This window comes from Trachurus japonicus, chromosome 14, assembly GCF_045865225.1.
Source record: "Trachurus japonicus isolate A0001 chromosome 14, Traja_1.0".
Taxonomy (NCBI): domain Eukaryota; kingdom Metazoa; phylum Chordata; class Actinopteri; order Carangiformes; family Carangidae; genus Trachurus; species Trachurus japonicus.
Window position 1 is genome coordinate 27,381,424 of NC_140920.1, and position 24,359 is coordinate 27,405,782.

The 24,359-nt window shown below is 40.3% G+C and overlaps 1 protein-coding gene across 4 annotated transcripts in view; it reads left to right on the forward strand.

Moving 5' to 3' along the window:
- The window catches only part of ntm (neurotrimin), a 492,089-nt gene that overhangs the window by 409,015 nt on the left and 58,715 nt on the right, over nucleotides 1-24,359 (forward strand). For all 4 annotated transcript variants that reach the window (XM_085798695.1, XM_085798697.1, XM_085798694.1 and 1 more), the window contains one exon: nucleotides 14,101-14,333. In XM_085798695.1, the coding sequence (XP_085654821.1) occupies nucleotides 14,101-14,333 (233 nt within the window). The remainder of the gene's footprint in view (nucleotides 1-14,100; nucleotides 14,334-24,359) is intronic.

Genomic DNA, 24,359 nt, shown 5'->3' on the forward strand with positions numbered 1-24,359 from the left:
AGACTGCACCGGCACAAACAGGTTTGTGTGGGAATTATTACAATAAAATGAAATATTGGTAACATGAAGAAAAAACGTGATAATACGATTTGCTTTACCACACTTTCATCATCACTGAGCACAATGAAAATCAGAGAAAACACACGGATATTGCCTCCGCCGAGGGTGTTGTGTTGTGTTTTCATCCAGCTTTCCTTGTTTGTTCGTCACTTTCCTACACACTGTGACATTCCACAGTTTGGTGAATTTCTCAGAAATGTTCGGATGGATGTAGGAAGTTGTGAAACTGTCATATCTGTTGTTTGCGTGGAGAGGACGATAAACTGACACAATCAGACATGTAGAATTGTTTGGCCTTGGATTGGTGAGTGCTATTCTCATTTCAGCAGATTGGTGTCAGGATCAGTTACTCATCATTTATCAAATCTCTGTTGTTAGGGTTTTGGTTCAGTTCTCTGTCTTTGTCTCGTCACTTCCTGTTTTATTTTGGAGTTCTTGTCTTATTCCCGTTTTCCTCTCAAGTTTCTCCCCCCTTGTGATTGTGTTCCCCGCCCTGCTGTGTTCCACCTTTGTCATGTCAGATCGTCTTGTCGAGTCCTCCTAAGCGTTCCAGCGTTTGTATTTTCCTCCGAGTGTTTTCTGTGTATGACCTAGTTCCGTGTTCCTGGTTTCTCTGAGTTTTTGCCTGCTGGATTTTGTACCTCTGCCTGTTTGATCCTGATTTCCCGGTTTTGTTCTTTTTTAGACCAAACAACCACTGAGCCTGAACCCTGACTTCTGCTGGGCCTGATCTGTACCCTGACACTCGGGAGCAATACACACTAACACTAACACAAAAACACTAGGCTTGCTTCAGGGAATCACTTGCTAGAGCCAAGGAGGTTAAAGGGATAGTTCAACATTTTGGCAAATTGGCCCATTGCCATAACCCCTATAGTTTTAGCAGTGGGTTTGTTACCTTTAATTGTCTGTGCAAGCTATTTTTAGAGCGGCGGAGCTATTATCTCATAGTGTTTGACAAAATGTTGAACTATCCCTTTAAGTAAAAAGCTTAATGAATCAGGGCATCTATAACAATGTGAAACGCCGACCGGTTTCGACCAACATGCTCTTCTTCAGGGCGTGGCGATAGAGAAACAGAGCTCCAGTTAGGAGTCCCTTATAGGCCAACACGTTCTCACTCCCAGTGCGTCAACCCCCTGACGAACGGTCACTGTCCCTCCTCGTCACATGCCTGACTCATTAGGTACCCGTTTTTCGTCATGAGGTGACGAGCGGGGATTTCAATTCATTCCAATGCAACCCCCTTCGCGGCGATATGTGACGCTCAGAGTAAAGTGATCCAGCCGACCGGACGCGGCGCTGAACGACGCACTGAGCTGAAAAACTTTTTTTCCCCTTTGAAGCTTTATTGAACCTGGTGTGTCTGACATAGCTTTCATCCAAGCCGTCATTTTGGTTATTATTTATTTACTGATCTTGGCGTTGGTGCAGAATAATAAATAAACAAACAAACAAACAAATAAATAAATTACATCCTTGTCGGAAGACCAGACGGGGTGGGGGTGTGTAATAAATAAAAATAAATAAATAAATATTTTTGTCCCGTGCGTAATTGTCAAGATCCGCATTTCGATTAAACTCGCCTTTCTTCTTTTGTACGAGTTGTTGGACGACTGCATTTTCATTTTATTTACTTATTTCCCTGTCCTAAGTCATGTTTATGGATACACAGTTGAACATATTGTCATTTTACCCTCGGCATTTTCCCCTCACTTTGCTGAATATCTGTTGATTCATGTCATAAACACGTTTTGTTCATTAAAAATATGTGGTGTTTATTAAAAATATGTTGTTCATTCAAATCGGTTGTTGTTCATTGCAGAACAATAGAATATTAATACGGTGATTTATATACAGATATTGATCGCGCAGTGTGACCACAATCACTACGCACGGAGGCGTGAGGGACATTTGAAACAGCTGTATCAATCGTCCCTGCAGCGACTACTGACACTTCAACCTGTTTTGGCTCTAAACTTCAAAACTATGACATTGCATAGTTTAGGACCTGTTTATGTACGAATTCATCTGTTGTTAGGTCATATTATTATTGCATGAAACACACAATACAACTTTTGATCACAAAAAAACTACCGCACCTAACATTTTACTTTCCGTAGTAAAAAAAACAGGTTCGCGCTAATAACTTTTGAATGGCGTGACGTAATTTCACAAGCTTTCCCAGGATTGGTCGGTGTTGAGTGCTGAACTAGAGGATGTGACGTCATTGCAACGGCGCCACCGGTCGCGACCATAGACTGCGACACTGCCATCTACGGCGTCTGGACGGAACTACAACACCTTAACAGTGTGTTTGTGATCATGAGGAGTGGAAATTAAGCCATGTTGATTTAATTCAACAGCATGTGAATAAACAGTGAGGAATCAGAACAGTTAGACAGCTCTTTTTCAACAAAGTCCAAATAATTCAAGTAACTCAAGTCATATAGGCCTTTTTTTTTTTTAATTGCAGAAAACAACATTTCTCCCCCCTTCTCCCTCCTCCCGCCCAGGAACCTTAGTTTATAATATAGTGTAGAATGAACCCGTCCACTGTAGTAATGTTTATGCACAACTGCACCATTTTAGCCAGCTCCTTTATTTCTGGTTTTACATTGGACAAACTGATTAAGGCTCCATTTTCAGGAGACACAGCTATTCTTTAATAACTTCCACATTCGTTGGGTTACGTTCAGAGGTTTATCAGGGCAGGGCCTAGGGTCATCCAGTGTTAGCAATTACAGACCCATCTGACCTTCACAGGGGTCACAGGTCAACTTTTCATGTGAAATTTGACGATTTTTGCTATCAATTCAGGCATAAAACACCAATACTTGGAGCTGGGAAGCTGAAATCTTTAGATTCTAGTCCAGACCTTGGAGCAGATTGACGGTGCCAAATATCAGAGCTCTGCTCCACTCGGAAGTGTCCAAAATGGCCAAAAAGCAGTGTTCATTTCTAATCCCCCATTGTGTTATTAAAGAATAGCTGTGTCTCCTGAAAATGGAGCCTTAATCAGTTTGTCCAATGTAAAACCAGAAATAAAGGAGCTGGCTAAAATGGTGCAGTTGTGCATAAACATTACTACAGTGGACGGGTTCATTCTACACTATATTATAAACTAAGGTTCCTGGGCGGGAGGAGGGAGAAGGGGGGAGAAATGTTGTTTTCTGCAATTAAAAAAAAAAAAGGCCTATATGACTTGAGTTACTTGAATTATTTGGACTTTGTTGAAAAAGAGCTGTCTAACTGTTCTGATTCCTCACTGTTTATTCACATGCTGTTGAATTAAATCAACATGGCTTAATTTCCACTCCTCATGATCACAAACACACTGTTAAGGTGTTGTAGTTCCGTCCAGACGCCGTAGATGGCAGTGTCGCAGTCTATGGTCGCGACCGGTGGCGCCGTTGCAATGACGTCACATCCTCTAGTTCAGCACTCAACACCGACCAATCCTGGGAAAGCTTGTGAAATTACGTCACGCCATTCAAAAGTTATTAGCGCGAACCTGTTTTTTTTACTACGGAAAGTAAAATGTTAGGTGCGGTAGTTTTTTTGTGATCAAAAGTTGTATTGTGTGTTTCATGCAATAATAATATGACCTAACAACAGATGAATTCGTACATAAACAGGTCCTAAACTATGAAATGTCATAGTTTTGAAGTTTAGAGCCAAAACAGGTTGAAGTGTCAGTAGTCGCTGCAGGGACGATTGATACAGCTGTTTCAAATGTCCCTCACGCCTCCGTGCGTAGTGATTGTGGTCACACTGCGCGATCAATATCTGTATATAAATCACCGTATTAATATTCTATTGTTCTGCAATGAACAACAACCGATTTGAATGAACAACATATTTTTAATAAACACCACATATTTTTAATGAACAAAACGTGTTTATGACATGAATCAACAGATATTCAGCAAAGTGAGGGGAAAATGCCGAGGGTAAAATGACAATATGTTCAACTGTGTATCCATAAACATGACTTAGGACAGGGAAATAAGTAAATAAAATGAAAATGCAGTCGTCCAACAACTCGTACAAAAGAAGAAAGGCGAGTTTAATCGAAATGCGGATCTTGACAATTACGCACGGGACAAAAATATTTATTTATTTATTTTTATTTATTACACACCCCCACCCCGTCTGGTCTTCCGACAAGGATGTAATTTATTTATTTGTTTGTTTGTTTGTTTATTTATTATTCTGCACCAACGCCAAGATCAGTAAATAAATAATAACCAAAATGACGGCTTGGATGAAAGCTATGTCAGACACACCAGGTTCAATAAAGCTTCAAAGGGGAAAAAAAGTTTTTCAGCTCAGTGCGTCGTTCAGCGCCGCGTCCGGTCGGCTGGATCACTTTACTCTGAGCGTCACATATCGCCGCGAAGGGGGTTGCATTGGAATGAATTGAAATCCCCGCTCGTCACCTCATGACGAAAAACGGGTACCTAATGAGTCAGGCATGTGACGAGGAGGGACAGTGACCGTTCGTCAGGGGGTTGACGCACTGGGAGTGAGAACGTGTTGTATAGGCACAGTGGGTGGCCTATAGTCTTACACTGGCTGCTATATAAAGACAGTTTATCAATTAGTCAAGTGTTTCATTATGAAGCATGTCAAACAAATAAGAGAATATATCAAAAACTGTCAGAGAATATATCTGAAAATCACGTATCAAAAAAAATCACATAATCATGTATCAGAAGATCCACCTTGTGGATGCACTAACTATATGGGTCTTTTTTGATGCACATACTTCACTTTTTTACAGAAATGAATTTTTCTCTGTTTAATTTTAGCTTGATTGTAGCTGTGATTTTTACGTGTTCTTTTTCAAGTATTTTTAATTGAATTCAATATACCAGTCACAGTAGTCACGTTCGTGCACAGCCTATTTAGAGCAGAGTAATTGATGTTCTATAACACCATCTACTGCTGCATTTTGTTTTCCCTCTTTGTTTCTGCTGTTCTGAATGAATGGCTGCCAGGAAATGACCCTGAAACTCAGTGGGGAATCTGGCAAGAGTTGAGTTTATTTTGTCCATCACAGCAACATTTAACTACCAGATAGTTATCATTTCCTCTCATCATAGAGAGTCAGTGGGTCTATAGTCGCTCTTGCATAAAAATAACTAAAACATCTCTGGCTGCTGCCACAATCGCTTCAAATCACTTGAAATATAAATGTATGAACAGGCGGTAAACAAAAAATACATACCATCATCCCATCATATTTCATTCTTGAGTAACGTAACACTTTGGCACTTTACATCCAGAAGCCTGGAACACTTGCTGACATGCCCTGACAGGTCACTCAAATGGAAACTGACGGCCTCGCATCTGACGTTTCTATGACAGCAAACACCAAAGTTTGGGCTTCGGTTGCAAGAAGTAACTTCAGACCACAGGTTGTGAGGAAAGCTGCTACACTGGTGATATCCTTTATAGAGTTTCCTGACTGTTCAACACTTCCTGATTAGATAGCAACAGTACAGTTAAACCTGCAGGTGAGGGCGTAGTTGGACGGTAGGAACATGTCTCTACCAATATTTATGTAGAGGCACACATGATGTTGAACTATCACACTTAAAGGGGACATACAGTATTATGGGAATATCACTTCACTATCACTTGAAGGTTCTTTAACATATATTTTGGTGTTTGTCTTGCCTTTCGGCCCCCCAAATACCCTAAAATTTGCATAATACCACCCCTACCTGGTACCACAGTCTATGCCTGGTACCAGTAGAAGGGGCGGGGCAAGCAATGGCTCATTTGCATTTAAAGAGACAGGCACTGAAACCAGCCGTTCTGAACAGGGCTGTTTTGAGAGGATGAAAAGAGCTGTGATGTTTGATCCTTGGGGTATTTTGACCAAAGCATGTCACAAATATGTCTATAAAAGAACTATAACTAGCTAGAGAACTAACTAGAGAACTATTTTAATTTGTGGAAAGGGGACATAATATATCTCCTTTAACTGCCAGTACAAAAACATTGTCTGATTTTTCTCTTTTCCATTAAAGGGACAACGAGGAGTATTGGAAAAGCGAAGCGTTTTCACACTACATTTATGAGCCTCCACACGCACCGTGAAATCCTTTGACCGGCGCAAGACAGACTCATGTTTTCATTCATCAAGAATTAAAGTCAGAGGTTCAAAGAGGTTCAGTTACCGTCGTAGTTCCGACCATAAACGGCGATTCAGCTGCGTTATTCTCATGACTCGCCGCAAAACCAAAAGTAATGAAACGCTGGTCGGCTCGCCCAGCATTTCCGCCACCACTAATAATAACAAAATAACGATAGAGACAAAACAATATATTTATCGAAAATGGGCCCATTAACAAGTGTGGGTAACGTAGATTCATCCACATTAATATGATGGAGAAACTCCTCGTTGTCCCTTTAAGAAGGAGCTCTCTTTCTTTTAACCTTCTATCTATTACTGTGCTTTTTCAAATTCAAATTTCAATACAGATGATATAAGATAACAATTTGGTCGACCACATTAACAAGGCCTAAGGGTTGTTGTGTTCCTTACCAAACAAACCCACAGCCTTGCCTGTAGGCTGGTGGTTGGGACCCGTCATTGCCGTTCAAATCCTAAGCGATGACTCCGTGAACACACACACACAGGTGTTTTATTCTAATCCTCCGTTTGCAGTGTGAAATGATGACGCATGGTTCTTGTGCGTGCCTAACTAGGCGTTATCAGTTCTGGCTTGTGATTCTCTTCTGGTTTTTAAATAATCTAAATTCATGAATATCACAAGATGCAACACATTCCTTATCATCACACAGCCTCAGGTACATCTTCAATAGCAGAACTAAAGTCATTATCACCCCTCAGTATCAAAGAGCACGCTGCTCTCAACTAAACCTGTAACATAGGTGCAGCACATTCATGTGGCTGTGACATTAAGATACTAAAAACAGGGTTTGCGTTTATGTAACAGTGGGACAATGCAAAATGTGTCACACGTCACAAAGTTAAAGATAGGTTGTATGAGGACAACCAGGAAGCTGAAGGCCTAAATGTGAATAAAATGAATATAGTGTTATATCAACATAATGTCACTTAAGACCCAGGGTTCCATGCAAAATGTGTGAAACTATTCAACACATGGTTTACTGTGGTGTCAGTTAATCCTCTAATATTTTAAGTCAATATTACAATAATACATTTTCAGTTTAGCCGAGATGTAATGATTCCTGTTTGATTTCCTCAGCTCCTTTACACACATTGGTTCTTATCAGTTCTCAAAAACACTTAATTAGCATTAGACTACATCTTCCTAGAGATTGGGCTGACAGGTGACAGTCAGCTGTAAAACACTTGTTCTTTTTAATGAGAAACAGAATCATTTAGACAAATCATAAACTGCACACATATTGTAATGCACGCTTACTTTGAATTTCTTAAAAACGCACAGTCAATGAGGGAAGCCTGCATCCTGTTGAACACCTTGAACATCTCCAGCTCAGTGATTCGTTAGAGGGTAATGTTTACCTCTTCAGTCGCTGCAGGTTGAAAGAGATGAAGCAGCGCTACTGATGACATAACATTAAACATTAACTCAAGTGATCCACGGTGCAAACAGAGTCTGCTGGTGACATATAATTGTGGAGTAACAAGTGTAATGTATTTTTAATGATCTGCAGATTACTGTCAGAAACACATGGGGAGGAGAGAGGGGGGAAGATGAATGCGTACAGATACAGTGTCACCACCCCCACCCCCTCCATTGCTTATTAAAGGATTGACAATTTATTTTCATATTTTTTTCTTTGTATATCTTCCTTTTTTCTAGGCTATATACCATCTGTACAGATGTGATAAGAAAATATGGGGTATGGAAAATATTTATCCCTTCATTTTTCTTCATGTTGCTCTCTGGGAGGATTTAGCCGGTGAGGCATATAGTTTCTTTAAGAACAAGAATGGTACTCAGTGGAGCGTTAACCATCCACCAAAGGCCAGGAAAAAAAAGAAAGAAAAAAAAAAAAAATCCTACACGTCTGTCAGATTATCTGGATTATTATCTGGTCTGCACCAAATTGTACAAAGTCACCATAACCAAAAATGTCATAAAGTCTTACAATGATGCGCCCCTTTAAAGAAGGTATTTGCAAATTAGCATGGATAGGTTTTTACTTACTGTTCTTCACCTATCATTGCATTTTCCACACGGTAGGTTATAGTACTGTACATCTGACCTGCACTGCTTCTTCAGGGCAGACTGGATTCTGCTGTGACTGGATAGGAAGTTAGCATGGTAATTTCATGAGGGGTAGAAATGAGTGGTTGCTTTCCACTGCTGCAGCCAGCTGTTAGTGATTAAAGGAATGAAATTTGATGCTGAACTTGCAACATAAGTGAGCAGCTGTTAATGTTGACTTTGGCTTTTAGCAAGAGCAAAACTTGCAGAAAGCTCCTTTTACATGATCTGCATTACAATGTAATGGGTGCTTCAATGGGCCGTGCCCCATTCTGTTACCAAGTGCAAATTAGTTCAGATATTCTAATAGTCATTATTATCTGAACCGACACCAACTGTGCACAGACGTAGATCTCAACATATCAGATTTTCTGTCTTTTTTCTTCACATCAGGAGCCAAACACAAGTTCCTGATTGAAAAACTTGTTGATTCTGTTGCCTCTTCTTTTTTTTCACTGGATCAGGGATCATTTCAATTAGCTGTCCTTCACCTTACCAATGCACCGCTCCACTCTCTCGTTCCCCGCGGCTTAATGGCCATTGAGAGACCAGCAACTTGCAATATTACATCCTATGACTTGTTTTGTGCTCTTTCATCGCACTCAAAGAAGCAGCACTCCCACTCACTCAACAGGACTGCACAGAGTTTCTCATAAAATGGGAATCGGAGGACAGTGTAGCCTACACACTGTGCCAGGATACCCTTAACTGTGTCACTGACCCTCTCAAATTAATCCAAAAGCCCAGAAGGTGCGTTTCTGTAGGAGGCGCTGACTACAGCCTTGACTGTGAGGACTGATAAGTAAACAGGAAGATTACTAAGTTCTTTAAAATTCACATGGCCATGATTTTTTTTAAATAAAAGTTGAAAGCCAATCTTGTCCTAGATTTAGATGTCTACATATCTCAGTGCTTGATAATGATACAGGGTAATTTCAGGAGATACTTTACCACTCTTCAAACATTCTTTTAAGATGTTTTATTTTTCTTTAATTCATTCTTTTTATCCACTTTCCTTGTAATTATTGTAGCAATTTGTACTGTAACCATGGTAAAGCTCAGCACCTACTTCCCCAGTGAAGGCTAACAAAGTAATGAGAAACTAACCGATCTAACTCATCTATAATATTGTGTAACATGGAGACAAATCTGACAGAACCCATGTTATGTTGAAATATAACAGTTTCTCTTGAGGGAATGAGTTTGACTGACAACTGCAATACATCTCTCCTTTACTATTCACTGGTTAAATGGCAGAGCAAATGGGAAAGTACCCTCAGCTATACTGAGATAGTCATATGTCAGTTTTTTTTGTTGCACTGCCATAAAGTGGGACAGCTTACAAGAGGACTGAAAGAACATGTCAGAATCAAAGGAGCAAAGCAGATGTTCAGACCTTTAAAACTCTAACATGGTTGGAGTCTCTTACCTTTCAAACTCCACACCTCCAATTTATATCACAAAATATTAAAATGCGGATGTATGAAGAAATCTGCAATGAATCAAATATATTGGATTGTAGTATATTTTATTCATTGGTAGCCATATGGGACATTATAAGGATGGCCATAAAGTGAAGTAATAAAATAAGTTCATTGACTAAATTCAAGCATGACAGTATTCCCTCAGTCAGTTTAGAGAGTCTCCTCGGTGGCATCTCTAACCACACCCAAAAAGTGATGTCACAGTGTACTAAAACACAACATTACACTTCCGTCCCTGTAAAATGTTAAAGATCCCACGTTGCATGAACTTATATTTCCCTCTCTATATTGATTATAAAGCAGGTAGGTTCTTTGTAAATCATGTCACAGCATCAAAGTCTCAGTCCTAAACCTGCATTAAGAAACAAGCCATCAAGACTTTTGTAACTTTGTGATGCCTGAAGTCCCTGAGTGTTTGCCTGTAATCACTTACAGTAACTTTTATATTGGATCACTCAGAAAACAGTTAGAGACGCAGAGCCTATGTAAAACTACATAGGGATGTGTCTCGGTTTATAAAAAACATAAATCCATCCTCCTATAGATCAAACTTTAACATAAACTACAGAAAACGTGAAAAAATATTGAACGTTTATTCCTTTGGATGTCAGTAAAACCATTAGCTGTTGTTGTTCAACTTCAGATCCTAATATTAAAAGGATCAGTCATATTATACTGCTGGTGAACAAAGAGTTAGGACCAAAAACAAAAAAAAAGTGTTTTGTTTTTGTAGAGAATATTAAAATGACTTGAGTTCACAACATTACTCATCAAGCAGGTCATTTTAATAACAACAACAAACAATAGTACATATCACTCAGACTGTTTTCATGAAAAATGTCATGCAGCACTGAGCCAGAAACCTGCACCACATGTTTACAGCCGTTTTAATGAAGCACAACATGAAGTCCAATAGAATCAGGTTTGAAATGTGCTTTTCTTGCTGTTTTCGGTTTATATAGAGAAAGCTTGTGCATGTTATTGCATGTTATTGTTGGAAAAGTGAGATGTTTGTTCATCACGTCTTGATGAAAATGTGTCTCTTACATTAATGGCAAAACAAGGACACAGAGACACTGAGGCTGACAGTGAAGGTATACGCTGCCATGTTGGATCTCCTCCAAGAAATGTTTCATCCTTCAATGTTTTTTTTATTTACACCTGAGCGAGCATCTGTGTATATGCAGGCATGTGTCCTTGTAAGTCTAGTGGCTCACCTTAAACTGGCTACATATCAATACTTGTTTGCACACAGAGGTGTTACTTTTCATTTTAAATAAAAGTTACAGGGTAAGCACAGTTCAAACCCTGCTGCATTTACAGCTCAGAAACCAATTTACTGCAACCATCACAAATATTCCTTTCAATCCACTTTATCATAGTAAATAAAGCAAACAGGTAACAGTGAATTGCAAACCATTCACGCTCTGCGATACTGTGATCCATTATTTTTTGAAAGCCATTGTTCACACAAACACAAACACACACACACACACACACACACACACACACACACACACACACACACACACACACACACTCCTATTTTCTCTTTCCCCCAACATAGTAGGGCCACAAATGCCCCAAGGATGCCATTGACCCTACTGCAGCCACTCAAGTGGAAGTGACTGATGCTCTAACAAAAAAGCGTGGCAGCATAAATGGAGCTGAGAGTGTTTCAGCTGCGAGGCGTTGAGCTCCTGTTACACTGCCATCGCTCTAAACGGTTTTAATGTTGAAATCTGTTGCTCTTCTGTACATTGGAAAATTAGCCAACTGAGATTTAAATACACCCAGATGATAAACAGGCGTTTGGCAGCCAGAAGTACAGTTTGTACAAGTAGTATGATTTTCTTCCTCTGTTGGCACGCTCCATTTGCAAGTTGTACTTTTTTTTTTTTTTGATTTTAATTAAATTTATTTTCTGCAACTTTGTCAGCACTTTCACAGTGGGATCCCCAGAAAAAAATATCTGGAAAAAACTAGCAGATGTGTTGCTCCATGGAAACAGTCAAAGATCAGTGACCCGGCTCCTGTATCAAAGCGGCATTTTGTGACTGGTGAAACCAATCTGTTGTAATTGCAGCCGAACACGGCGGTGCAGTTTCAGCTTATTGTCTCCATCAGTTTTAGAATGTCACAAAGCAAGTGTGTGGGCAGATTAACAAAAGGAACCCGATGACTGCTCCAGAGCTGCATTTGCATTTGTACAATGTGTCTAGTTACGGAGCTTATTGAAAAATTGTCAATAGTTTGTGCAAATATGATTTTTTTAATAATTGAAATGCCATTGGTAGTCTGCTTACTTACAGTTTTCCATCACATTATAATTTCCTGCAACAATCCTGCGGTTTCTTCATAATGAACTATAAAATTAGCTAAACTTTAGTGAGGCTGATTGTGTAGGGAAGTAAAACCTCTGGTTATGTTCCCGTCATAACAAAACCAACTGAAGACTACTTATTGTACCTTTTTGTATGCAGAGCGTGTGCCTCCTCAGAATAAGCCTATACAATCCAGCTGACCCGGGGTCTGTTCGCCGCTCTACACTTTCACGCTTTATCAGCATCAGTGAGCTTTTACAGCAGTGTGCTACGCAGAACCAAACACTTCAGCAGCTGGTTCCACTGATTAGTTCTTCCTCTCTGGTTGATCACTGTGATGAGTCCTCATCCAGACAGACAAAAGACAAAATCACTCCGGGGCTGCAGTGGATAATAAAGTGTCCTCATGTACACGCAGTTGCCGGTTTATCAGGGACAACTATGTGTCATTAGCTCAACCTCGCTGATAGAAATGGGGTGGTCATGACATAATCCAGTTAAACAGCAGCGCAGACGGCAGCCTCTGAAATTCAATCAGTGGTTTTAGGCAGGTGTTGCAATTAACTTACTATGGGTGTATGTTCTGGAGGCTGTTCTTCATTTATCTGCATATTGCACATCTATCTATCTATCTATCTATCTATCTATCTATCTATCTATCTATCTATCTATCTATCTGTCTGTCTGTCTGTCTATCTATCTGTCTGTCTGTCTGTCTGTCTGTCTGTCTGTCTGTCTGTCTGTCTGTCTGTCTGTCTGTCTGTCTGTCTGTCTGTCTGTCTGTCTGTCTGTCTGTCTGTCTGTCTGTCTGTCTGTCTATCAGGGCTGTAAGTCACTGTCCAGTATGGGTTCGGTAGAACAGACACATATTGAATGCAAAACTGAAAACCATCTTCTGTTAAAAGTTAAAAATAAATAGAACAAAACATAAAACAAGTGCATTAGGATTGTTAAAATACAATTTTTTCATTCTAGAGGGAAAAAAAAACATCCTGGTAGAACTTGACAAATTGCAACTATTATAAGAAACTAACATTGTTGTATTACACAGTTAATATAGTATATGCAGGGCAGGCTATACTGTATGCCAACTGCTTTCGTGATGATTTTGGTTCTGTCTGTGTTCATGTAAAGAGGCAGCTTGAAAGCAGCGGGGATATGTTTTTTGCCTCCCACCAGTGATTGACATATCGGGGTGACGCCGTCTTATATGTGTTAACGTGTTGGATGCGTTTGTAGCGACGCACCGCACATCTGTGAAACATCGGAGACGGTCCGGTCGACCTCTCGCATACCGTCGCCGTTGTGTTTCACTGAGAAGCCAAAATGTTTCCACATGGATGATATACATGATATCTATCTATCTATCGATCGATCGATCTATCTATCTATCTATCTATCTATCTATCTATCTATCTATCTATCTATCTATCTATCTATCTATCTATCTATCTATCTATCTATCTATCTATCTATCTATCTATCTATCTATCTATCTATCTATCTATCTATCTATCTATCTATCTATCTATCTATCTATCTATCTATCTATCTATCTATCTATCTATCTATCTATCTATCTATCTATCTATCTATCTATCTCCTCCGATGAATATATATTCCATCATTGTATGAGTGTATGTGTAGGAAGGAAACTCTGTATGAGTGTGTGTGTGTGTGTGTGTGTGTGGATGCATCACTGCAACTTGAACCACTCACTTGAGTGGTTGACAAGATGTACTGTAAAGAGTGCTCTATAAGTGCACTCCATTTACCAAAGGAGTAATTATGGCATTTTGAATGTGCTAAATGTCAAACAAGGCATTTGAGATGTTTACATTACAGTAAATCAACCAAGAATATTACAAGATATAAATGCATATCCATATGTGTTACGACTGCCAGCGCTTCATCTAACTTCTACTCCACTTTTTGGGAGAAAATAAAACAAAAAAACAAAACAGACTTTGAAACTTATTTGTATTCCTTTTGCAGGTGTGCACAGGGGGATGTTGTCACACACACAGCGTGGCTGAACCGGTCAAGTATACTGTACGCTGGAGAAGACAAATGGTCGGTGGATCCCCGGGTGAGTCTGGTGACCCTTAATCAAGAGGAGTTTACCATCAAGATTGAAAACGTGGACATGACAGATGAGGGGCAGTATGTGTGCGCGGTCCAGACCAGCAGTCGACCAAGAACCACCTCAGTTCACATCCTCGTCCAAGGTAACACACATGCAACACTCCTTCTACTAGATAAGTAGAAATAATCTGTATTTTGAATCCATTGTTTAGTGTTTTTTTTTCTCTTTTCTTTCAACCTGCTGCCAGTCTTAAATCTATCTCTTGGATTTCCTATAGCAGCTTAACTGTCTAATGTAAAATTGTAAACAATAATCTTTTTTTAGGCACATGAAAATCCTCCAAATAACATGCTTTGTTATCTGATGCAGCCACATCACACTGAGACACTGTCAGACAGTAGAGGTAACACTGTGTGATTGATGGTCCTGTTATTCCCACACACCAGCACATGAGGGCATAAGTGAACAAACCAGAGAGAGAAAACAGACACGTGCTTTCTTTCTTTCTTTCTTTTCTTGAATCTCATTTCCTCATTCATTGCTCCACTGGAGCAATTAGGGGCTAAATGCCTTGCTCAAGGAGAGGGAGGGGCGTGTGTGCCTCATTCACTGCGTTAGGTGAGGTTAATGGGGAATGCCAGATGTTGAGATACTTGAGCTAAAATGATGTGTGGAGTTGTAATAGTCTCCTCATAGAGATGCTGCGCACAGTGAGGTGCACTGCGCTGGATACACATAGCATAATGAGAAATAAAATGTTAAATGTGACCGATTTAATATGCAGATGAGCCGTGCAGCATGAAGCGCTGCTCATAAGACGCCGACCCTGAGTTCATAACACAGAAAACAAGCAGATACTGTATCATCGGCAGAGTCTGAATGTCTTATCCTCTGTTTTCGTCTTCAACCTGATGCCAAATTAGAATAATACAACATTAATGAGACAGTTCAAACGATACAAACGTTCTAAAACCACAATCACCATTAAATTGACTCCAGCTTTTTTTTATTCATCATTTCAGGACTGGCTGTGAATGAACTCAGAGTACAGTAGTTTTAAAGATGATAACTTTTCCTCTCCCTTATTTTATTTTGTAAACCTTTACACCATCAGGGTACAGTAATTACATCTTTTTTTTTTTTTTAAGTATATTTTTTGGGCTTTTTATGCCTTTATAGATAGTACAGTTGAGACAGACAGGAAATGGGGAGGCAGAGAGAGGGGGGATGACATGCAGCAAATGGCGCCCGACGCGGGACTCGAACCGGGGCTGACCGCAGCGAGGACTGTGCCTCTATACATGGGGCGCCCGCTCTAACCACTATGCCACGCGACGCCCCACAGTAATTACATCTTACAGTAATTCCAGCGCGGTGTCAGCTTACTTGATGTGTCTATTCCTTTACGTAAGCAACACATGCATATTCAGTGAAGCTATGAGGCAGGTCACGGGGGCAAGAGTGAGCAGATGGACATGATCTTGCTGGGGAGCGCTTGGACTGATGTGGACACGGCGGTCATGACGGTTCGAGACCAAGATACCTTTAACCATCAGCTCAACAACCCTCTTCATTAGAGAGACGGCCTCACATTATGTTAACGATGAAGACAATCTAATAGATTTTTCCCTCTCCCTCCCCTTCTGGGGACTCTTACAGAGCCCCAAAACTCATCATACATATGTTTTTTTCTATCTTGGAAAAGTCATGGTCAAATGAGTTTTGATTGGCCAATTGCAGGGGGAAAATATTATTTAAACAACACAAGATGTGACACTAAGGCAGTCTTTACACTGCATGGTTCAAGTGGCCCAATTCCGATTGTTTCCTCTCAAGTGGCACAGAATCGGATCTGTAACATGAATGTGTAAACAGGACAAAAACGCATGGTGGCGTGTCGTACGTCATCAATAATAATATTAATTCTCGTGCCCACAGGTTTCGCTGAACCTCTGTAGCCTGTGATTAACACGTGGGACTGACCTGGACTACCATGGCCAGCTGTGGTCACTGTCACAGGAATTATTACCGTGTTTGGTAACACTTTATTTTAAGGGGTCCTTGTTCCTGAGTAGTTACCTAATTAATTACAGTGTAATTACCTATGTAACTGCATGTAATAGCATGTACTTACATTGTAAATACATTGTGTATTTTGGTGTACTTACAGGTCCTTGTTACACTTGTAATAAGAAATGCTTGTTACAATACCTGGTCAAAGTGGCCACTCTCTTTGGGGAAGGGGTACATCTGCAAGAAAAATGGGTGAAACCACAACCCATGTTGCCTGGGCAACCTTTTCCATCAATCTTCCTCCTGCCTCTTGAGTCCTGGAACATGTATGCTGTTACACAACTTAGTATATGTAACAGTTGTGTTAGTACACCGTTGTTACTCTTTGATACAGTGTAATAAGAACATTAAAGTGTACCTGCTGGGATACCTCAGTCCTTAAACATTAACTGCAATAACCAGTGTCTTCGATAGTGTACCAAGTGTGCTGTTACACAACTTAGTATATGTAATAGTTGTGTTAGTACACACTAGTTACTCTTTGATACAGTGAAATAAGCACATTAAAATAAAGTGTACCTGGGTCGGGATACCTCAACTCTTACAAATTAACTGCAATAACCAGTGTCTTTGTACTGTCTTTGAGGGCTAAAAAAGTGTGTGCTTTTGTTCAAAGAAACCATGTCTGAGTGAGTGGTCTTCTCTTTGGTTCAGAGAAACCGCATCGAAGTGAGCGCTCGGCTCGTCAAGTCCAGCTATGTTGTGTTTTTTCTGTTGCATGCTCACTTCTCATGCTCGGGTGTAAAAGTGAGCACAGACGGCTAAACAGACTGCTAAATAATATTGTTGGACGCTTTTGCCTTGGGGAATGTCTATCTGTGAGTAGAATATGTCAATAGTGTTACATGATTGTGTATTTTTGTAATTAAGACATGATTAGTTATGTTTTCGGTAAATATACCTTGCTAGCTTTCAGTCTATGCTAACTCTTTTCATTTTGTTAATCTGGATGCTAATAGAAGTGTACCTATTCATGCAATGCTACTGTAAGTACTGTAAGTAAATTGTGTTTCTGTGATCATTGCAGTTTTACGGAGGAGTAATAGAGGACTCCATTAAAGGACAGGAAAAGATCAAGCCTTGTGGTTTTTTGGTGATAATAAAAATAAAGGACGATAAAGGAACACTGAAATGCATTTTTTTGAGTGTGTGGTTTTATGCATACAGATTGCTGATGATGTTTTCAGTTCCATATGAATTGAGTTATCCAGCATTGTCTCATTTTCTGAAAAAATGCTATTCTAGTTATTGGTTTATGTAAAAATACTTGAGTACCAAGTTTCTGCATGATGTTACATGTAAGTATGTAGCAGGTACACTTTATTTTAATGTGCTTATTCCACTGTATCAAAGAGTAACAAGTGTGTACTAACACAATCGTTACATATACTAAGTTGTGTAACAGCACAAGTGGTACACTATCAAAGACACTGATTATTGCAGTTAATGTGTAAGGACTGAGGTATCCCAGCAGGTACACTTTAATGTGCTTATTACACTGTATCAAAGAGTAACAAAGGTGTATTAAAACAACTGTTACATATACTAAGTTGTGAAACAGCACAAGTGGTACAAGACTGAAGACACTGGTTATTGCATGTTTAAGGACTGAGGTATCCCAGGTACACTTTATTTTAATGTGCTCATTCCACTGTATCAAAGAGTAACAACGGTGTATTAACACAACTGTTACATAGACTAAGTTGTGAAACAGCATAAATGTTCCAAGACTCAAGAGGCAGGAGGAAGATTGATGGAAAAGTTTTCCCAGGCAACATGGGTTGTGGTTTCACCCATTTTTCTTGCAGATGTACCCCTTCCCCAAAGAGAGAGGCCACTTTGACCAGGTATTGTAACAAGCATTTCTTATTACAAGTGTAACAAGGACCTGTAAGTACACCAAAATACACAATGTATTTACAATGTAAGTACATGCTATTACATGCAGTTACATAGGTAATTACACTGTAATTAATTAGGTAACTACACAGGAACAAGGACCCCTTAAAATAAAGTGTTACCCAGTGTTTTATTTTCGTGGTGTCCGAGCGTCTGTTTTTTTTTCATCTCTAGTTCTTATTTTTATATAAAGTAACATTCATTTGAGGGAGTGTGAAAAAAAGAGACTTCACGAGAGAAACACCAGATTTCACGTTTTCTATCGGCAAAAACTGAACCGAGCCGTTTAGAAATCAAGAGAGGAAACACAAACAATGTCCACAAATATGTCCAAGAGGCTTTGTCCTGTCCTCACTATTATATGTGAGCGATGGAATATCGTATGGTAACACAACTGTCACTGTCAGCTGCTCATCTCACAACAGCTCCGCTCCACGCAGCCACTTCACTAACTTTATTTTGTAAGGACAGACTAGACGTTCACTTTGTAAACAGTGACGAGCTGGATATAAACTTTGAGCACCAGACTCACATTCCGTTTATAATTATTATGGAATTATAACGTGACAATATCCCATCGTATTTCCTCTTCAGTGGTTTGTTCCACACAAGAAAAGCAGGTCAGATATGGCCCACTTCTGATAGAACATGTAAAAAGAAAAGACAGTCAAAAAAATTGGATATAGGCAACAAATTGGAATTGGGCATCAAGGCCTGTAGTGTAAAGACAACCTAAGTCACTGCTTACAAAATTGGTGCCTGCAGCTGTTAGACATGGGTTTAACTAACAAGGCATATGAATGAAATTATAGAGGGGACAAAAATATGTCTTCAAACTGTGGAATAAGTCCCCCCACCCCTCATCACATCTTGGTTTACCTGCTGCGTTTTGCTCTATTTGTGGAGGCCTGTGGGATCACGATTATGTTATTTGACTCTGTATGATATCGGAGTGAGGATAACACAATACTGCTGCTTGAAATAACTCAACTCAAGAAAAAAAGAACGTCATAAGGTTTTTATTTTTCGCTCCAGGGAAGGCATAATGCCGTATCTCTGAACTATCTCTCCAACCAAATCATACACATTTAGACTGATTCACTCTCCTTTTGATAACTAATGCAGTAACTTAACGTTCCATTCACGGAAACCTGTTGGAAGCCTCCCTGATGAGACCCACCTCCCACTTTAAAAAACCTCTCTGAGAAACTGAATTGTTATTAGATCTATATTCGAAAGACACTTTGCTTTCAATGTAGCACTTCCTTTTGAGGCAATCACTGCAATCAAGCACTTTTGTAGCTCTTAAAAAGACTTCCTCACCTCTCATCCGCTTATTCAGCCCTCCCCTCCTCCTCCTCCTCCAGAGAAAACAGCTCCAGTCCCAACATGCCACCCAAACCCTCCTTGCATGGATGTTCAGCTGGATTAAGATCCAGTCTCACCAGAGAACCCGTCCAGTATTTTCTTCTCATTCATTCTTGGCTGCTTTTGGATGTATGTTTTGGGTCATTACCCTGGTAGACGATCTATGACCTGTGACCGAGACAAAGCTTTCAGACACTGGGCAGAGTGTGTCGCTCCACAGTGCCTTCGACATATTCTGATTTCATTCTGCCCCGCGACCGCTCCCTGTGCCCGACGCAGCAAGGCAGCAGAGAGGAAAGCTTATTTTCCGAGCTGATGTGACTTACCAAACAGCTCTAATTGTGTTTCAACAGTCTGCAGGGCATTTTCCCAAAAGATTTGTGGTTCATTCACATGCATTCTTTACCAATCTCCAGTCTGGCTGTCTCATAAATCTGCCCCCCTTTTTTGGCTCTCCTGGATCTTCTCCCTTGGAGCCCACTTTGACTTGAGCAGTGGTGTAACTGCACTCTTTTGATCTTTGAGGTCAACTTGTTGATTTCTCAGTGGTTTTTCTTTACCACCACTCTGTCAGGATTTTCAGGAAGACTGCACCCAAATACAGACACTCAGGAGCCAGTACGTGGACAAAAAATGTCTTTATTTTACCTTGTAGACTCAGGGACAACAGGAGGAACACTGGAACACGAGTTACACAAGGTGGTGCAATCATACACAGGTGAGGCACATGAGGTAATCAAACAGGCGGGAAACTTAAAGGGATAGTTGTTTTCGAGGCAAATCCAGAGACTGCTTGCTGAAAAACTGCCCCCGACGGGAACACGCATTAGTGTTTTTGCAAAACAATGTTCCATTTTTATCTCATAGTGTGCTGAATGTGCAGGTCACAACTCGTCCACCATAGCGTTTTGGAGTTGCTGAATTGTGTATTTGATGAGTTTGATGAGCGAAACCAAGAAATCCCATTAGCCTCCGTAGCGTAGCTCTCAGCAGCTCGCCATTCTCTGCACCTACTCATAAAACTATAGGGATTATGGCAATGGGCCAATTTGCCAAAATGTTGAACTATCCCTTTGACAGGAAGACAGGGAACAAAAGTAAAACAGGAAACAGGAACATAATGAAAGACAGACTAAGACACACAGGAAAACAGGACACAGAATTACAAAATAACACAGGAAATAACTACACAGGATGTGACAGTAAGAAAAGACACAGGGAATTAAATCAAACAAGACATGGAACACACAAGACCACACAGACCATGACACACTCAGACACACTTTTCTTTTCTCTTGTCCATGTTCATGCACGTAGTTAAACCTAAGACCACAATTATGTTTTGTCTAGAATGGGCTGAGTGACAGACTCTAAGATTACAGCTATATTTAGACAGATCTGGATAAAACATCACCACTATCCATTTATTTATCATCACTTCTAATGGGCACCAGTCATTTTATCTGGGCTGTTTTATGATAGAGACAGAATTCAGCTCTTTACAGAGCTTCTTTGTTTTTATTTCAAAAGGCACACAGGTATGAGTGACAAAGGGGCTTTTCAACTGAACACTCTTCAGGAACAGAGCTGTGAGGGTAACAACGCTGTGTGTTTGAATACTTTTAGGACTTTATTCTAACTGCCATTAAAAAAAAACTTTATCTACACTGGTGTCTGGCATGGTATATATCAGCCACACTACATGGGCCTATGGCTCCTACCTGAAAGAGTATAGTGCAACTGACTATACAGTATGCCCACCAAGCTATAAGCATTAATATTTTATGTTATCTACTGTAATATTCTTTGAATGGTTATTTATACATGTTGATTTGAGAATTTAAGAAACAATACTGGTAATAGTTCTACAAACACACTCTCATGCCAACTTTTTTTTTTTTTTTTAATTAAGTAAGGACATGCAGGACGCTTTAATTGTTTCAGGCACCAAATAACTATGCACACATAAATATGGTGATCTAGTTAAAGCCATAAGCACATTACGGTGTCAGAGCTCTAAGGTTATCTCCCTGTTACAGAGTGTAAATTAAACAGCAGCTCTAATGAAATGATCAGTGAAACTGTCTTCACAGGCGCAGTAATGTCAAGTTTTGTTAAGGAGATTTACGCTGTCAAAAAGAGCCCATTATATCGGAACGACTCTCCTCCTTCTCATTTTAATATTTTAATATTTTATCAGAGGGTCTTCCTGTCTCTGAGCACTCGGGCCCCGGAGCTGTCGGATCTGAGGTCAAGATTATCAGTCAGTGGGTTCTAAGCAAGTAAACAAAATAAATCCATCTGTTCATTCAGTGAAAGTCATTCTGTACTGTAGAAATAAAAGACGTGAGACATACAGTAAACATTTTGAATAAATAAATCTGAGGAATGAAACTTGTGCAGAGCTCTGGTCTGCTCCTATCCACGTGGAAACCTTTGTGAATCAGGACTGTTCTTGAACTGCTTGTGCACTGCTATCTCCAGCATGAGAATATACTCAAATGAGGAAGTAAATACATTTTCATGCTTTGCAGGAAAGGTTAGAAGAAGTCTTAGCTGTGTTTTCAACCTATACATACAGTCTATTCCTCAGTCCAGGTGGTCAAAGTTCTACCATTCAGAACCTGTTGCTGCTGCAAAAGACACAGTCTGGTTTAGTTTGAGCCTGAAAAGAAGAACTCAGAGACACAATGGGAATAAATGGCAGCAACAGAGAAAAGCAGTCTGGTTAAAGCAGAAGTAAGTGGTCCGGTCGTTTTCGCTAATGCTGCGTTCCAGGCAGGCTTTTGAAATCGTAAATTACAGCTTCAAGTCACAACTTACGACTTTGTAGCGTTTCAGGCAACCCACTCGTGTTTCTCCGACCTGTTTTACCGGTGAAAGTCACTATAACGGCCACTCGTAACTTCCGACCGGTGAACTCGTACCAGATCGAACTGGTACCACTTCACGGTCGGAAAAATACGAGTTTCCTTGAACGCACCATAACAGTCCTCGTCCCTACGTCGCCACATTCACGGCGTCCCTTGGCTGCACACACAGCCCTGCATGCCGTTCTCTCTCCTCATTGGATAAAAACTGTAGGATACGATAAATGTTTTCTCCTCGACTCAGAGCAGAGCAGAGTGACTGACAGACCCGTGTTTCAGACCAAACACTCTATGTAAGTGATTGCTGTCGGAAGATATAACTATTTAAGACTTATATTAACACAAATATATCACTTACTTCTGCTTTAAGATCAGAGATGAAAATGCAATGTTAAGACTTTATAAGACTCTATGGGCCCTAGTTTTGTGGCGCAGTGCAAGTTTCCACAGTTCCAGGCTAACTGTTATGCAAACTAATGAAAAACTAAAAAAACTAAATATAATATAGCCTATACTCAGCATCTCTCATTTCAGAAAAAAATAAATAAAAAAGAGACGGACGGACAGAGAGACAAAGCGAGAGAGAGAGACGCTCGGCAATGCGTCCTTTACACTGAGTTGCTCCTGATTTCATCCCTGTTACGCATGGTGTTTGTGTATGTTGAGATTAGTGTACACCTCTCAATTTTCTTACACAGGGTTACTAAATGTGAGTTTTTTTATTTGTTTTTTGTTTTTTTTTTACACTGGGCAACAGTTCTCAGTATATCAGGGCAAACCTGATTAACGATGTCTATGGATATTCTCATTCATCCAGGTCATCGTTCTTTTCTGGGCAAATTGAATCGTAGGCAACTGGACTTGTATTTGTCTGGGATGACGTTTCGCCTCTTATCCAAGAGGCTTCATCAGTTCATACGCAACAAGTCTCACTAGTCCGCAATAGTTGGACTGTCCTCTCTTACTAACGATATTAATAAACTCCTTATTCGGCCACTCTGAGCTCGGACCTCCCGGACCAAAACACCTGTTTCCTCCTGGGAGAGGTTCGGCCTCTGGCGTCGCTGTCTCCTCCGTCCATGTCAAAGTATAAAATGACAAACTTGCAGCGCGCATCGCCCGCGGCGCAGTTAAAGGTGAGGAGAGGAGCTCCTTTGATTGGTGAAGATCCAAATCGGCTGTTAATCCCACTTCACGCCTGCACCGGACTGCGCCATGCATGAAACTTGCAAAGTGCGCCTGGACACACCCCATGCGGCTGTTCTACGAAACTAGGGCCCAATATGTTGTGTTTTTGAGCATTTTTAAAATGCTGCTTGATTTTAAATAAAGGTTTCAATAGATAGATAGTTAGACAGACAGATAGACAGATTAAATCTGGTGGTCTCCGTCAACTGCTGCTTTCTTAGCTAGGTTAAGCTGGACCAGCCAGTCGCCTTTTGTGTAAACTGGATTTTGACCCCTTTGACCCTGTATTGTTCCACAGTCATGAAGGAAACATATAGACATAGGTCTTTGCAGACCATGGCAACAAACTCGACTCATCTCATCTTTAAATAACTCTTAAAAATCCACTTTTTGAAATGGATTTTCCTTTTATGTTTCACTGCCACTCTGAGCTGGGAGCTACACATTATTCACACTCATCCCCCTAAATACATCTTACACTTTGCACATATGTGTTTTAGTCAATAACATCCTGAGTGACTGTTCATGTCAGAGGACTATCCTCAATCACTGCAATTGGTCGAAACCTCTTTCTCAAGCGGTAAAAACCAAAACTTGAGCATGGCCCTGACTCACTGTTGCCTAGGTGACAACAAAAGCAGGCGAGAGTGCAGTAAGGAAAGTGGGTTCATTGAAACAGCTGAGAAATACTTGAATAGTAAAGGTCAGTGACAATGTGTTGCGGGGTTGTTGCTGCAATTCTTCACCAAAGGACACATGAAATCATGCCC